At 37.0% G+C, this 15,928-nt stretch overlaps 2 protein-coding genes across 2 annotated transcripts in view; one reads left to right on the top strand and one right to left on the bottom strand.

Moving 5' to 3' along the window:
- On the bottom strand, positions 1–11,419 carry mfsd13a (major facilitator superfamily domain containing 13A). The gene is made up of 9 exons (XM_079594574.1): positions 11,273–11,419; positions 8,226–8,468; positions 6,996–7,075; positions 6,459–6,908; positions 4,805–4,925; positions 4,610–4,706; positions 4,254–4,425; positions 2,086–2,279; positions 1–1,410 (listed from the first exon to the last, which is right to left on the bottom strand). The coding sequence occupies exons 2-9, from the start codon at positions 8,388–8,390 to the stop codon at positions 1,175–1,177; spliced, it is 1,515 nt and encodes a 504-aa protein (XP_079450700.1). The 5' UTR covers positions 8,391–8,468; positions 11,273–11,419; the 3' UTR covers positions 1–1,174.
- The window catches only part of sema4gb (sema domain, immunoglobulin domain (Ig), transmembrane domain (TM) and short cytoplasmic domain, (semaphorin) 4Gb), a 27,141-nt gene continuing 22,566 nt past the window's right edge, over positions 11,354–15,928 (top strand). The window contains exons 1-3 of the mRNA XM_079594569.1: positions 11,354–11,436; positions 12,445–12,664; positions 15,519–15,815. Coding sequence (XP_079450695.1) covers positions 15,686–15,815 — 130 coding nt within the window. The 5' untranslated portion in view covers positions 11,354–11,436; positions 12,445–12,664; positions 15,519–15,685. The remainder of the gene's footprint in view (positions 11,437–12,444; positions 12,665–15,518; positions 15,816–15,928) is intronic.

The following is a 15,928-nucleotide window of genomic DNA, read 5'->3' on the forward strand; positions in this document are numbered from 1 at the left end:
CACATAAAGACCTTGTTATAAAACATTTATTTGCAAGTAAAATTATTTGAACAGTGGGCAAAAGCACTAAAACCCATATCCTAATAACTCACGTTTCCTAAAATAAATAACCATAAAATACAACAAAAATATCAGATGTGCCTGCTGTGCACCAACCAGTAGTTGATAAACAGAAAATGTAACCAACTAAGGACTAAAATAGTAAGACGTGTCTTCTTGTTTACATTTTTTTTGTTTTGCAAAAATCATACAGTTAAAATTATGAAATGCAATTTCACAAACATTTCATCTTTACTAAAAGTTAAGAATATAAATTTGTCAATAAAAATGTAATTTGGAAAACCCTTGTACAAAACTATTTTGGTGACTTAAATTTTAACGTCAAATTGGCCAAGGAATGAATTGCTTCTCATCAGTCAAATTGACAACTCTGCTTGTAAAACACAAAAATAAAGTGAATTTGGACATTTGGTACAAAAATAAGTTAGTTATACATGCTAGTACAACACATTTACGTTCATGTGAACTATAATATACATACTTTTTCAGTAATGATAATCATCGATAGCAATGAGTAACTGAATGAATTTAAAAAAAAGTCATATAAAACAGATGTTACTAGCCACAAAACAACTTTAACAGCTGGCCGAATTACAAAGACAATGTATTTTTGTTTCAAAGTCCTAAAAGTAATAAAAACACCACAGATATCCATACAATTCCATATCATGTCTCCCTGGAATGCCGCTGAACACTTAGTGTAAACATGCCCCTTCTCAGAACACAGTGTTTTCTTTTTCTTTTACATATAGTTAAAACATACAGTCAAAGGAGATGTGATTAGATTTGGCTTGATTATCAACCCCAATAACTATACACTGAAACTTCAGAACAGATGGTTTGGGTGGCAGTACTGTTCAATATGGTCCCAAATCACTAGATTGTTCGAACTGTCCTTTTATATTTGGTCATATACTCAATATAAATACCTAATCGTTAGCAAACATAGCAAATTAAGGCAAGTTTCAATAAGATGGGACCTACATTCTCTCTCAAGTGTCTTTTGCAGTATTTGGCGTCACCATTCTCCATTCAGGGCCTGTTGGCTGAATGCCTGGACTTGGGGAATGTCCACGACTCATCTCTCCTTCCTCTTCCCCTCCCTATAGGAGTATTAGATAGCCTTGACATCAATGAGGTGGCTGTGTTGGGCACCTTGCCTCAGGGACTTGATGTTTTGTAGCCTTCGCCCATGCAGAGTGAAGCGAGACCACGCCAGCAGCTGCAGAAGGGCACAGGAAATGGGCACAAACACCAGCAGGTAAAAGCAACCCTGACGCAGTGGCACAGGGAAAGAAGGAGCTGCAATCGGTGCTTCTGCCACGGAGTTCCTCTCGAAGATGTCATATCCTGGAAAAAGATAGGGGAAATTATGAGACTTGAAGATACATTTCCAAAGTTTGAGTATTGTAATCTTAGAAATGTATTTTATTCAGGATGCATTAAATTGATCAAATCAGTAAAGACATTTACAATGTTACAAAAGATTTCAAATAAATTCTGTTCTTACAAAAAATTTTATCCGTGAAAAATTATTATCATGGTTTCCACAAAAAAATTAAGCAGCACAACTGATTTCAACATTGATAATAATAAGAAATTATATTAGAATGATTTCTAAAGGATCATCTAACACTGAAGACAGGAGTAATGATGCTGATAATTCAGCTTTATCATCACAGGAATAAATTACATTATAAAATATATTCAAAAATAAGTTATTTTGAATCGCAATAATGTTATTGTTATTTTTAATCAAATAAATGCAGCCTGGGTTAGTCACTTGGTTTAATATTTTGCCATTTAATTTAAAATGTACTGGGTCAAACAAGTGCAATGCATGAGAGAGATTCTTTGTTGTCGGCTCCAATTTATTAATTTGGACATAATCTTCCCGCTTAATTACTTGTTTTCCCAAATTTGTCATTCACTTTAGTTAAAAACATCAGCTAAATGATTCAATGTGAATTATTAAACGTGATTGTTGCTTGCAATGCAGGTTTATCACAGCACACACACACACACCTGTGTAGAGACACAGCAGCCAGGTACCAATGAGAGGGGCAAAGGTCTGACCAGGCTTGGTTACCAAGGCAACCATACCAAAAAGCAGGGCAGAAGCTGCTTGTTGCCGGTGGTTTAACACAAAGTCCTCATCCACTAGGTCTGTGATCACCAGGTTCAGAAGTTTACAAGTTCCCTCGGTGAAGACGCGATTACTACGGAGAGAAAAACAACGCGATTACTACGGTTCAAACAACACAATAAAATAATAAAAATAGATAAAAGACAATGCTGATGAAATATTATTTGAATCTGTTCTCAGAGGCTAATGTGCATCTTTTTATCAATTAATCAGTGTTAATCTTGTCAACTTAATAAATAGAGAAAATGGTTGTTATTTGTCAAGGATAAAGAATAGCAAAAAAAAAGAAAAGAAAGAGAAATGCACATTATCACAAATGACAATAGACAAATTCCATGTTTTTGGTCTTTCTGGAAATTCAGTTATGTGTTTTAATTCATACCTGCATAATAGAAAACAATGTGTAGTATTAAAGGGAATAAATCAGATTTTCTGGTTCAACCAAGAGGTGTACCCCAAGGCTCAATATTGGGGCTACTTCCTTTTTCCATTTATGTCAATAATTTACCTTTAATAAAAAGAAAAAACTGTAATGTTCAACTTTATGCTGATGACACCATTATAGATGTATGTAATTCTGACTATCTTTGTAATTCAATCATCTCTTCAGATGATTTTAATATTTTACAAGATTGGCTTTTGGATTAACGAGTGCTTAATAATAGACTTATATTATGATGTTTGGTTATAGACAGAAACTTAAATCCAAAATTTGTTCTTGTGTAGTATCATGTAAAGATGGTACTCCTTTGCATAAAGTTGATATTTTTAAATACCTTGGTATATGACCTGATTCTGAACTTTCCTTTAAATTACATATTAATCATATTTTACAATATATATTTCAAAATATTTTTCAAATTAGTATTTTAAATAGATCTCGAAATAGTTTTTCATATGGTGTTCATAAGAAACTTGTTTCTCAACTTGTATGTCCAATCATTGATTATTGTGATGATGTTTATCAAACTGCATCAAAATTAGATCTTATTCCACTTAATACAGTATAGACTTCACAGATTTGTTTTGGGATTATCTTTTTATACTCATCACTGTACAATGTATGATGCACTTCAGTGGCCATCTCTGCATTTAAGATATTCATTGGAATTTATAATCAAATGTATTTATTTTAAATATCCTAGTTATTTACAACAATATTTTGTACCTTTCTCTTTAAATTATTAAGTTAGACACACTGTCCAGACTTTTGTTCCTCATTTAAAAGATTTTTTTTTGGTGAATATTCAATCTATTAGATCATTTAGGATGTTTAAACAAACTTTGTTATCTCATTTTGCGTTGGACTGTACATGCTATCGTTATTTTTCAATTAGTGTTTGTGTTCTGCTGTTTGGTTTATTGTTTGTTTATGTATTGTTAATTTGTATTTTGTTTTGTTTTTGTTATGTAGTGAATGTGTTACGCTGTATGTTGGGACCCCCTCGAAAATCTCATGGGGGTTAATCCTAATAAATACATTTAAAATATAAAAGTAATTTCTAGGTCTATGCTCAAAAAGAGGGACAGTTAACAGGTTAAACAAAAACAATTAAACCCACACATTTAGGCCGTGTGTCCACCAAAGCGTTTTTAGCCAGCTGAAAACGCTAGGCGCTCTGCTGAAAACGCCGAGCTGCGGGCGCTTGAGAGCGTTTTGGCAGCGCAGTTTTTTTTTCAGTTGAGACGCATCTTTGCTATGATACAGAATATCCGTTGGTCCGTGTGGTATTAGTCCCGCCCCTTCTCCACTGTGATTGGACGGTTGGCTAAAAAGAGACAGTGATGAGCGCTGCGTTTTACCCAAAGTTGAACATTCTTCAACTCTCGGCGACCTGTAAAAAACGGCGAGCGCTCAGCACTTGAGCGTTAAATACTCGCTCAGCGCCTTGTTACGCTCCTGCCGTTCTAAAAACGCAGCGTTCCCATTGAAAACAATTGAAAAATAAAGCCAGCCGCGTGAAAAAACGCTTTGGTGGACACACGGCCTTAGAACCTTTGGAACTTCTAAAAAAAAGTAAGGGGTTGTGGGAAGCTCATTTCTCACCTAGCAATAAAGATGCAGAGCAAGTACACCTGGTCCGCCCCTGCTAGAAGCATGGCTACGCTGAGGCCCAGCTTTAAGAAGAAGAGCCAGCGGACAACCTGGTAGACACCCAGTCTTTGGCACAGCGTCAAGAAGTAGAGATTGTTTAGATGAGGTGCAATGTAAGAAAAGCCTGTGTCACAGGAAAATAGAGAATTAGTCAAATACAAATTTTACCACACACATGCACGCACGCACGCACGCACGCACGCACGCACGCACGCACACACGCACAACCTCATGATAGGTTCCCACAAGCAGGTCTACATACACTGTTGATGTGCTGTGGCCATGTGAATAATTTCTTTCTCTCTTACCCAGCAGGAAGGAACCGGTGGAGGCAGAGATACGGTCTGACAGGAGGTGCTCCAAAAACAGAGGAAAGAAATTGTTGTTGAAATGGCAGTGGAATACCTGCGGATGGTAGAGGAATATATATATATATAAAAATCGGTTCTCTAATTGGATGATTTTAGACAATACCACTTTAACTTTTAAGTTTTTACATTTACCTGTACAAGGTTCATAGAGACAAACCACATAAAGTTCTTGTGACATGACAGCTGCTTTAGATATTCTCCAAGAGTGACTGGCTTCCCAGGTGAGGTAAAAGGAGCTTGACCGACACTCAGTCTATAAGAACGTCAAGGAGGATGGGCAATCCAACGGGAGGAAACAAAAGAAAAAAGAGAAATTCATACAATAAAAAAATACATAAACAGATGACAAATTCTGATTGGATGAGCATGAGCGTCTATGTTAAAGTTGCAGTAAGCGATTTTTGAAAAACGCTGTTAAAAATGTGGATCGGACCAAGCACCAAAACACACGTGTAGCCAATCAGCAGTAAGGGGCGTATACACTCATGATGGGGGAGGAGAGAGAGCTCAGTGCACATGACAGACATTAGCAGTACGACTATAGAAAGAGAGATGGCAGAGAAAATACAAAAAAGTAAAAGGCCAGATGAATGTAACTTTAAAAAGAAGGGTTACAATCAGGCAAGTCCCACATGTAATATCAGAGAAGCTTTCCAGCGCTGGAGAGACCTAAGCGGGAAGGCCTGAAAACGGACGCCGAGGTTGCTTTATTGCTTCTCGATACATGAGTAATGTTGGTTTTGCTGTGTTTCACAGAATTAAGATATGCTGTCTTTGGCTTGAATATACTCGCATGTCATTTTCACTCTTTTGTTCATTTGCATTATTAATAAACCTGGAACGTTTAAACCACCTCCATCGCCCATTTCAAGCATCGGCTACCAAAGTGTGTCCGAAAAGTGAGATAGTATACTCCGAATATGTTTTTTCTTTTGGTTCCCCATTTAGTGATCGCTATAACCCCGTAATCTTGTCACATTTGTAATATATATTAGTTACCTGGAGTCATGGACAATCGTTTTATGTAGGGACCTGTTTATCATGAACACAGTGTTTGTTTTTTGGGGTGGAAGGGATGACTTTGCCATCATAGAGGAGCTAAATAACAATTAGACATTCAAACTGAATTATCATAGTAACAAAAATTGCTTTCACTTATTGATGACATACCCTCGGGCGCCAGGCACATCAGCAGATTCCGCCGTAGTCGTTGCCTGTGTGTGTTGCATGCATAGCTTGTTCATGAACGTGGGGGGTGGATGCATCAAAATAGGGATGCGATCCTTTTGGATTGGGGCGTGTTTGTTTTAATGATTTCAAATACCAGATATCGCTTACTGCACCTTTAAATAAATAAAACTCTCTACCCGCAACCATAAATAGCCTACAGCTAAGCTAATTGTCTATCTATAAACTTTGTTACAATGTTAGGCATTTCACAAGGCTGAAATTTATAGTCCAGCACCTCTAAGTTTTGATATTCTGTAAAATAACTCCTTTTATGTTTCATCAAAGAAAATGATTGGTTGAAAAAAATTGTGGTTGAGTAAATGATGCCAAAAATTATATTTTTAAAGACTCAAGTATTCCTTGAATAAAGAAGCTGGTAACAAATACTGCATGTTCATATCAATCGCTATCAACATCCCTTCCATGAGCGAGGCAGTTAACCCCAGGTTGCTCCACAGGGACCGGCTCTGCAATTAGTGTGTTGTAAATTGCCTCAGATGAAAAGTAACTGCTAAACAACAAGTAATATTTAGCACTGAAAAACAATAACTCTTACTCAGCAAGTGCTTGGCTCTCGTCCTTGCGTAGAAGGACTTCGTTCTGAAACCGGTGCTGCAGGAGACGTGAAACAATGTAAAAGCCTAGCATTGAGAGAGCGGCTAGAGTCACACAGAAGAGCCTGAAGTAGTAAAAGTCTTCCTTGTTCCAGAAGGAGTAAGATAGGAAAACGGACAGCGAGCCCATCGCACTGAACAAGGAACTGTGAAAGTTGAGGCGCGTGCGGTCATGTGCAGACACGGCCAGATCAGCCAGGAGGGCGTTGTGGTTGAGGTCGACCACCGTGAGGAAGCCATCGTAAAGGCACAGGCAGATGAGGAACTGCAGTCCAGGCCAGGTCCAGGACACCCAGAAGGCCAGGAAGGAGAGGGCAAAGAGAGGCCCGCTACGAGAGAGTGCCTGCAGACGCTTCAAAACCACCTCAGGGGATGTGATCTGGGACCCAGACCTGAGCAATCAAACACAGAGAGAGATTCATTAGATATGTACTCATCCTATCGAACTGTGGACTTCCAGTTCCAGTGAATAGTCTTACTGTGGAGAGCTCAGGAACGAGCGGTCACTCAGCCAGCCAAAGAGAGGGTCGTTCAGGCTATTCCATATCAGAAACACAGTCTATGGAAAAAGAAACAACAAAATGAACAAAACAAAAACATAACTGGTCTCATATTCAGTTTACAAATAAAGATTATATAAAGTATAAGTAACATATATAATATGTCAAAGGCTTCCGACAAATTAATTATTAAATGCTTTTTAGACAAATAATTAAAAAGTAATTAAAATAGGTTTTTTTTTTTTTTTTAAATAAGTCTCTTATGCTCACCAAGAATGCATTTTTTTTATCAAATACAGTAAAAACAGTAATATTTTGAAACATTATTAATTTTAAATAACATTGTTTTCTATTTTAATACACTTTAAAATGTAATTTATTTCTGTGATGGGAAAGCTGCATTTTCAGCATTATTACTCCAGTCTTCAGTGTCACATGATCCATCAGAAATCATTCTATTATGCTGATTTGGTACTAAAGAAACATTTCTTATAATTATCATCAAGGTTGAAAAAAGTTGTGCAGCTGCTTAATATTTTTGTGAAAAACATGATACATTATCTTCAGGATTTTTGATGAATAGAAAGTATTTATGTAAGGGATAAGCCATGGCTAGCTGTGCATTAAACGATTTTAATGCATGACGTGGAAGCAAAGAAGCACCCAATGTGAAGCGGAGTGCATTCAAATCTTTTAATGCACAGCTAGTCATGGATTATCCCGCTTATTCCATGGTCATTTGCCAGCATTGACAAGTTAAAGCTGTCATGTTTGCAGAGCAATATTTGACCGGAAGGATAGAAATGATGGTTATTTTCATTAATTATGGCTCGTTAGATCTAGCATTCTGCCCACTTTAAACCAGACAGAGATATAATAGTAGGGCAATAAGATTACATTTATTTGAATTAATGAATTATAGCATTTATTTGAATTATCAAGAGAGAAAGATGCATGAATTACCTGCATTTGTGCATCATCTCTCTCTACTAACAATGAAGCTGTGAGTTTAATTCCTTCAAAAACAGCAATGCTACTAGTTGCTGATAAATATAATGTAGGGATTCAGTAGCAAAAAAAAAAAAAATTCTCTCACTGACACCAAACCTTTGAACTGTTTTATAATTATTTAGACAACTATGTTATGCTTTTTTTTTTTTAATTCAAGAATCTTAAATAATTTACAGATACTATATAAAATAAACCTACCTCTCCCACCCAAAACGATAACTTGTCGATCTTGTAAACAGACACAAAGGTCTCCACGTAATACAGTAAGAAGACATTGTGGAGAATGGAGACGAACAGAGCCAGGGAGCCGTAGAGCACAGCGGTTGAGACGCCCTGGCAGAGGCCCCATACCCTCCTTCCCATCCTTTGCTTCTTCTCTCCCACGCAGCACTCTACACGTCCCACAGGCCGAGCAGGGTGGGGTCATCGCTCTATCCGCCCCTGCAAACAGACAGACACCAACACAAACCAACTAGTTCAAAACCATGCAGTCTATTATCCAGTAAAATATGAGGCTGGGTAATGTCTGTCGGCTGTTTTTAGTTTGGAAATTACCATTATTTGAATTAGATTCAGAGAGCGTAATTGGACAATGGCAAAGCCAATGAGAAAACTGAGCATCTGTACTACATTATCAAGTGGTTTTGGCTTCATTTGAATGATTCAGCACTTTGCTTGATATGAATCTGGAAAAACAAGCTAACACGAAACCTTCTTCTGAGCTAAATTATTGGGGGAAAGCTGAGAGAAAAACAGGACCAAAGATGGATCACAGCTTTAACAAAGTTAGTCATGGAAATTGTGGTTATTTTTGTATGAAATTATAAATGTATTTGTTTCAATACAAGTTCATTCTCAAATCCAAAAAGAATGGGAAAATACCACAGTGAAAAGATCTCTTGAAAAAGAGCTTCCGTTATGTTTCCATGGAGAGTGTTATGGGGAATTAGCTATGAAAGCAGCCAATTTTCCATAATAACAAAAACAGCCTGGACTTCTTCACAGAGTGCCGTGTGAGCAGTTCTTCAGTACTTTCCGGTCACACCTCCATATTGTGCCTGTAAAACGATTTCTAGCAGGAACAATGACGATAAATCCCAGTGTGAAGTGTAATTGCTCATGAACCTTAGATTTTAATGAGCTGGATGATCTCATCCCAGCTTCAAAGCTGACAATAACAAACACTGCTATTTAGTCCAGAGATTTCTCAGGGGTGAATGAGAGATGTAACCTGAGCACCATTAATGTAGGCTGAGGCCTGTGTTTTCTATCAAATATTGAACAGTTTCCAATAGTGAGGAGGAGTCATGGGAATTTCCTTACACACAGAATCCCTCATTGCTTTAAGCCAGACATCCGTGACAACCTTTTGCAAATAACCTTACTTTGGGACACATGGCATATCAAAAGGCAAATTAAATAGCTTTCTGGCTTCGTTCTGGTAGGCAGCACACCTGATGTTCACATACTGTGCAAACTCACACAAGTCCTGGAATTCTTTGAAAACCCCTGTTCTTATAGTTAAAGCAGCATAAAAAATAATGCCCCCCCAGCTCTTTGAGAGAACAATGAATTACAGTTCTGGGCGGTTAAACTACCCTAAACATGATTTCTCAGCAGTGAAGCAAAACGCACCTCACTGGATCGAATTGCACAGTGATTCTCATCTCATCTCTGAAGGACAGGTGGCTGCTTCCCAGCAGATACGATTCAGCAATCTTTGATCCAATAAGAGATCAAGTGCCATGGAGCAAAACACCAACATTTTGGCAGTGCTGTGTTACAGTGACAGGTTGCCCACCTGTGTCTGTTCTCCAGAGCAACAGGATGCGTGGGAACTATTCTCATTTACAGACAGAAGAATCTTTTATTTGACCGTAGCATTCACAGTTCACACTCTTTTTACACAAATGCTTTGACACACACATAAAACCAACAGTCAAACAGCTAGGCTACTTTTCACAGAACTCTCTTTCTTGTATTCAGACAGCACAAAGATGTTAATAAGACATCTTACAAAACCCTAAAAGTGATGTATAATTAGTATGGGCACAATAATTAATATGGAATGTAGGCAGAAAATCTTTATTAAAGTATAGTTAGTTAGACAATTTAAAGACGATTAAAGACAAACTTAAAATAGATATTGTTTAACAAATTAAAGACGTAACAATGACTAAATTCAGATGGCCCCATTCTACTCAATTATAGGTTGACAATACAAATATTTTGATACATGGATATACCGGTAAGCCTACTTATCAATTTATATATGAAGACTTCAGATGCAAAAGCCTCTAAGTGCCATCTGAACATTTATTAGAATTATCATATTTATCAAATTTGTATGTTTATGTTCAGTTATTTCACTTTAATGGCAATGAAAATGACATGTGAAATGACTGAACTTAAATATACGGGCTTGATAAAAATGCAATTGAAAAAAGAAAAATTCAGATGGCACTTAGAGGCTTTTGCATCTGAAGTCTTCATAATCACTTTTTTTGTATTTTTAATAGTAGCCTATGTGTTCTATAACCATATATGAATGCAACTCATAGTAACATTAATTAGCTCTTTTAAAAGAGACCACGATCACACTATCAGGTTCCTGACACCTGTAAGTAAATAATACATATCCATAAATATATCCAATATTAGTGACCAATTCAAAACACCGAAACACGGATACGTCAAAAGGGCAAATGAAAATGAAAGGGGGATGAAAATGCTGGAATGTTATGACAATGACTGCTTTAACTCGACGATTATGCTTTGATATTAGATTTAATATTTCTGAACATAATTGTTTAGAACACATTCCATAACCGAATGTTTTCGTCTTGATTGATACATTCTTACATTCTAATGGGTATAATGATACAGTGTTTCACTAGATTGGGCTAGCCGCTCACATTAGCGACTTCACTCATTGTAATTCTCCACGCTGAGTTGAGATTGTTTGAATTTTAGGAGCTGAAGGAAAATCACACATAGCCTACCTCGTCAAACTATGAGTTTGATCTGCGACGTCAAACTTTAAACCTAAAATAACCCTTTAAACTACTAATCCTGTTCTGAGTTAAGGTCGCTAGCAGGCTATCCGCTTTCATATCAAGCAATGCGACGAGTATAAAGTCACAGCCAGCAGACAGACACACTTAACCAGTCCAGTTATATCAGAGAGAACACAATAATATCAGTCGATCATATGATTTTAGATCGTTAGGCTGTTGGACACTTACCATGTGGAGTTGATGTCAAAACAGCAGTCACCTGATGATCAAAACAGACGTATAAACGTTTCTAGAGTTCACAGTTGTATCGAAACATGTCATGTGTTGGACGAGGAAGCCCGTGACGTCACGACAATCCCTCCTCCCCATCACTCCAGCTGCCATCTGTACACGTAGGCTACGTACACACAAACAGACAAGCACACACACATTTGGTAAATTTCACATTATTCTGACTAGCAGTAAAGTTTGTAACATAATTATGGAGGAAATGCATGATTGCAAAATTCCGACGCTCTAAAAGGCTGATACTGGCACGTTTTCTTCTAGTATGGACACGTGACGGCAACTAAAGCTGAGGTCTCAGGGAGCGAGGTCTATTTCAAACAAACCAAAATAAATGTAGATTATATATTGATGAATGACCATTCTCATAATATCCCTTCAAACAATAAGAATTCACTAGTCTTCAATCTGTATTGTAGAACAATGCGTATAGCTATATGCTCGACTATTTGTTTTTGTTATGGGAACCTTCTAACAATTATTTGAAAAGAAAAATGAAGATATCATGAAAAACAGATATCTTCCACAATTTAAATAAATATTTAAAATGTATTATATAGCAAACAGTTTAAACATTTCTGAAATGCCAATAGTGGAAATAATATTTACAAAAACATTGTTTTGGACAACAGCAATTGGAATTATTAATTAGGCCTACGACTTTTTGTTTAAAAATATAAACTTTTTGTTTAAAAACGTATATTGTGTTTATTTGTTTATATAACAGATATAGGCCGATTATAAATATGATTTTGGAATTTTATTTTGGCAGACAGAATTCACAAAAAAACTTTTAATTTCAGAGGGGTTTGAAACCAACATTCAGAAATCACTTCTAGAAAAAACAAGCATTTGTGTAAATGGAATTTTGATTCGTAACCTTATAGTTGCTGAAATACAGCTTTCTCACTTTCCATGTGACAACTAGCTCGTGTCCCCTACATGTTGTATTTTTAATACTAACCTCTAGGTGGCAACCAATACAAATGAATCGACTCTATCCGTGTCACAACGGTCGCACATTTAACCCTCCATCCCCCATAAATGCACAAATCCATTGCATTCTCAAAACACTGGAATAAATCTAAATTGCTGTAAATCTACCTATGCATTAGAGAAGTGACGCTGCGACACAAAGTAGAGGAGGCGTGGCCACTCATGAATATTACACAGAGAGGCGTGGCTTGGCTTCACCTGAGTCTTCTCTGAGGAACCGCATGTGCGTGCAACGCAGTACACAGTAGATCTCCAGAGCAGAGGCATCATTAGCAGCACAACGGGGAATCCTATGGAAACACAGGGTGACTGATGCTTACTTTTTCTGAAACAGCTGAGGTAATGTAACTACAGACTGTATGATTTTGCATGTGCTTTTTATTACATTTGTGCAGTTATTGGTATCTATCTTTGCGCATAATATGTTCCTCTAATGTATGCGGAGCCTGCTGGGAATCTCTACACGCAGGTGAAGGTGACTGAGAATGAGTGCCAGAAGTGTCCTTAAAAATACCGCAGTGGTGTGCATGATGTAGACCACACGCCGTAACAAACTAAAACACTTTTTTCATAATGATTTTAAAATCTATCTATCTATCTATCTATCTATCTATCTATCTATCTATCTATCTATCTATCTATCTATCTATCTATCTATCTATCTATCTATCTACTATGATACCTGATATGAGGTGCGACGTTTCTGAGTGATTTGTCTTGTCATATTTATCAGAGATGTCAGTTATTTTGGCAGATCTCCCTTTATTCTGAAAGTTGTATGTAAAATCAAAATTTGCTTCAATTTAGCATTTCAAGTCTATTCATAAATGTTAAATTAATTCTACCCTGCTCAAATAATATTAATTATTAATAAAACTTACCTACTAAATTGTTAGTATGCATTTGATCTGTGCAGTATTTATTTGGACCAGAGGTTGGAGTGTTTATGTCCTTCATTTTCCATGCTGGAATAAATGAACATTTTTAAAATTTGTTCAAATAATACAAGTAAAATTGCATCTCTGTGCCAGAGGAAGAAAGAGGAAGTCACTAATGAAATTTTAATCTTATTTAGTGAATTCAGTAAAACCAAACAACATTCCCCATTTTGATTGGTTTGTTCTCATGGGGAATGTCCTAACTCTTATGAGCTTTCACAGACCTCCTCTCCGTTCAGTTAATGGATGTTGGCACAAAACCTTCCTAAGCTGGTGCAAGACATTTCTTTGACAAGCAAGCCACGAAAACATCTTCAGAAACAGTGCCCTTGTCTTTTGATTTAATTAACTCATTAAGTAGACAAATAATGCACTCATTAATGTCATCAAAGTAACCATGTCTCTTAATCTTGTCTAGTGCATTCTTGAATAGTTCATTCTTTCCATTACGTCAAATCAAACATGTTATTTTGCATAACAGTATCTCAGCCTGAATGAGAACCTACTGCTTTTGCAGGGGGATTAGTGATAATGGAATGGATGTTTGAACTATTTTGACATGCATAATTATAAGTAACAATAAATTAGAAATTAAAACAAATGTAAGACATTTCGGCATGCAGTAATCAATATTTATGAGAGATATTGAAATTAGACTTGAAAATACTTCAAAATCTCACGACTCTCAGTGCAGTTAAACTAGATTAAGTGCAGATGGCGAATTAGTGAGAAACACCATAAAATCCTATTTGGGTGATTGGAGGTATTTCTTCACCATCTGTGGAAATGTCAGACTCGAAATATAGTATTTATATTGTTTGCCTGACAGATGGCTATATCAGAAATGATGATTCCTTATTTTATGACCTTCTATGGTTGATGCTTCTGTACTAACAGAATGTAGGCCCAGTTTCACACACACAGGGCTTATATTAAGCTAGGAATCTTAAAACCTTAGTTCATCTTAGACTAGCTTAAGCCTTGTCTGTGAAACCGGGGGATAGTGTGTACTAGATGCAGACAGGCGAATCAGGGTTGATTAGAAAACTGTAGCCAGTAATAGCCATGGGTTTAAGGGTTGACATTGCATAAATTATATTTTACTGAAATGCTTAATTATGCTAGATATTAAGTTTTGTGAAGGAGGGCCGTAGGGAGGCTTTGAGCTGTGTTTATGATCGCTACAATATAGTGCTTTACAATTTGCATAACAGTGGCTGTAAAATATGTATTTAGGCATATAAATGGCAAGTTTAGATTTTTGGGATGTGGTCATTGGACTACTTTTGGACTATTTTTGATTGGCCATTGGGCTAGTTTTGTTACGCATACCGGGCAATCCTGAGGCAAATGTACTTTTCCAGCATGTAATGTGTTTAGGGTGATGTCTCGCTTGTCCATGCTACCCTGAGCAAGGTGCTTATTGTAACAGGATAGGTGTTAACGCGTAATCGCGTATGTGTTGAATGTGTCGGAATAGAAGGAACCCACCAGCTTTCCAGCAAGGTACAATAAATTGGAGCAAAGCAAAGCCATTAATATGCACTTCAATGCGCTCTATACTGGCTGCATACATTGTATCTACTGTATATCCACTGTATCCATATCCATTTCCCTGCCACGTGATGGTGCTTCTAGATTTAAGCAATTCATCATGATATACAAAACTTTTTTGTGACTCGAAATGTTTTAAAATTAAGTTTACTCACTAGAAATTGAATCAAAAGCTACAAAATGTGCTTTTGAGGCAGTTCTCCAGAGCCAAAAATTGTGCATCCTCCACATCCAGAATCCCTGCCAGTAAAATATTTAAAAATTACTGCCTGGACACAGTGTGACCAAGAAAAAGATTTGTATTGTTTTTATTGTCGTTCCTTCAATAATAACCATATTGCCATCTGATATACATCATCTACTTGGGAAGTGAAGTAAATGGGTTTGTTGCTCTAAAGAGCATCGCATGCATCAGTTGCATGATGTTCTTTCAATCCATATTTGTAAGTATGCATTTAATCAGAATGTGTGTTCCCAGTTTTTTGCACATTTTTATGTGATTGCCTGAGACTTTTTCATATCTCTGTAGAGTTGGATAAAAGCATTTGATACAGTAGACGTACATTGCACTATGAAATGTTAAGTGGATGCATTTATGTATGATGTGTTTTCTCATCAACCCATCTGCTCTTTATATGTATAAATGAATGTATGTATGTATGAAAGGAAAAGACTTACTCATTTTTTTCTTGCCAATGCAGCAGGAAACCTTTGACAGAGCAAGGATGAGTTAGCAGCCCATGACTGCACTGCTGGAAGCGGGAGCCTGTTCTAGTGAATCAGCATCAATTACACAACATTATCTTCAGCAGAGTTGCTGGAAGGACCTGCCTGGATCTTAGCAGAACCTCAGTGCATCCTGTTGATCATGAAGCAGACCAAACCGCCGAACTTCATGCTGGTGGTGCTCGGATGCCTAATACCTGTCATTTGGGGTTTTCCATTTGGACCTGTCCTTGATATGGATGTCACCCCCAGGACAACTGTACATGTCAATGGTAAGGCTCTTGACATGTAATTCGGTATTGTGCATCATTCAGAACAGAATTGAGAATGCCTTTCAAAATGTTATTCAATTCCTGAGTTTGGATTGAGGCATTGCAATTCAGTA

The sequence above is a fragment of the Phoxinus phoxinus genome (genome assembly GCF_949152265.1).
Source record: "Phoxinus phoxinus genome assembly, chromosome: 21".
Classification (NCBI taxonomy): domain Eukaryota; kingdom Metazoa; phylum Chordata; class Actinopteri; order Cypriniformes; family Leuciscidae; genus Phoxinus; species Phoxinus phoxinus.

What these genes read in the sequence shown, in the direction of transcription:
- mfsd13a (XM_079594574.1), bottom strand. Translation starts at nt 8,390, where the DNA reads ATGGGAAGGAGGGTATGGGGCCTCTGCCAGGGCGTCTCAACCGCTGTG. An exon ending in TCTCTATGAACCTTGTACAG is followed by an intron (nt 4,707 to 4,804) that starts GTAAATGTAAAA and finishes TACCATCCGCAG; the next exon opens with GTATTCCACTGCCATTTCAA. An exon ending in CTCTGCATCTTTATTGCTAG is followed by an intron (nt 2,280 to 4,253) that starts GTGAGAAATGAG and finishes TTCTCTCCGTAG; the next exon opens with TAATCGCGTCTTCACCGAGG.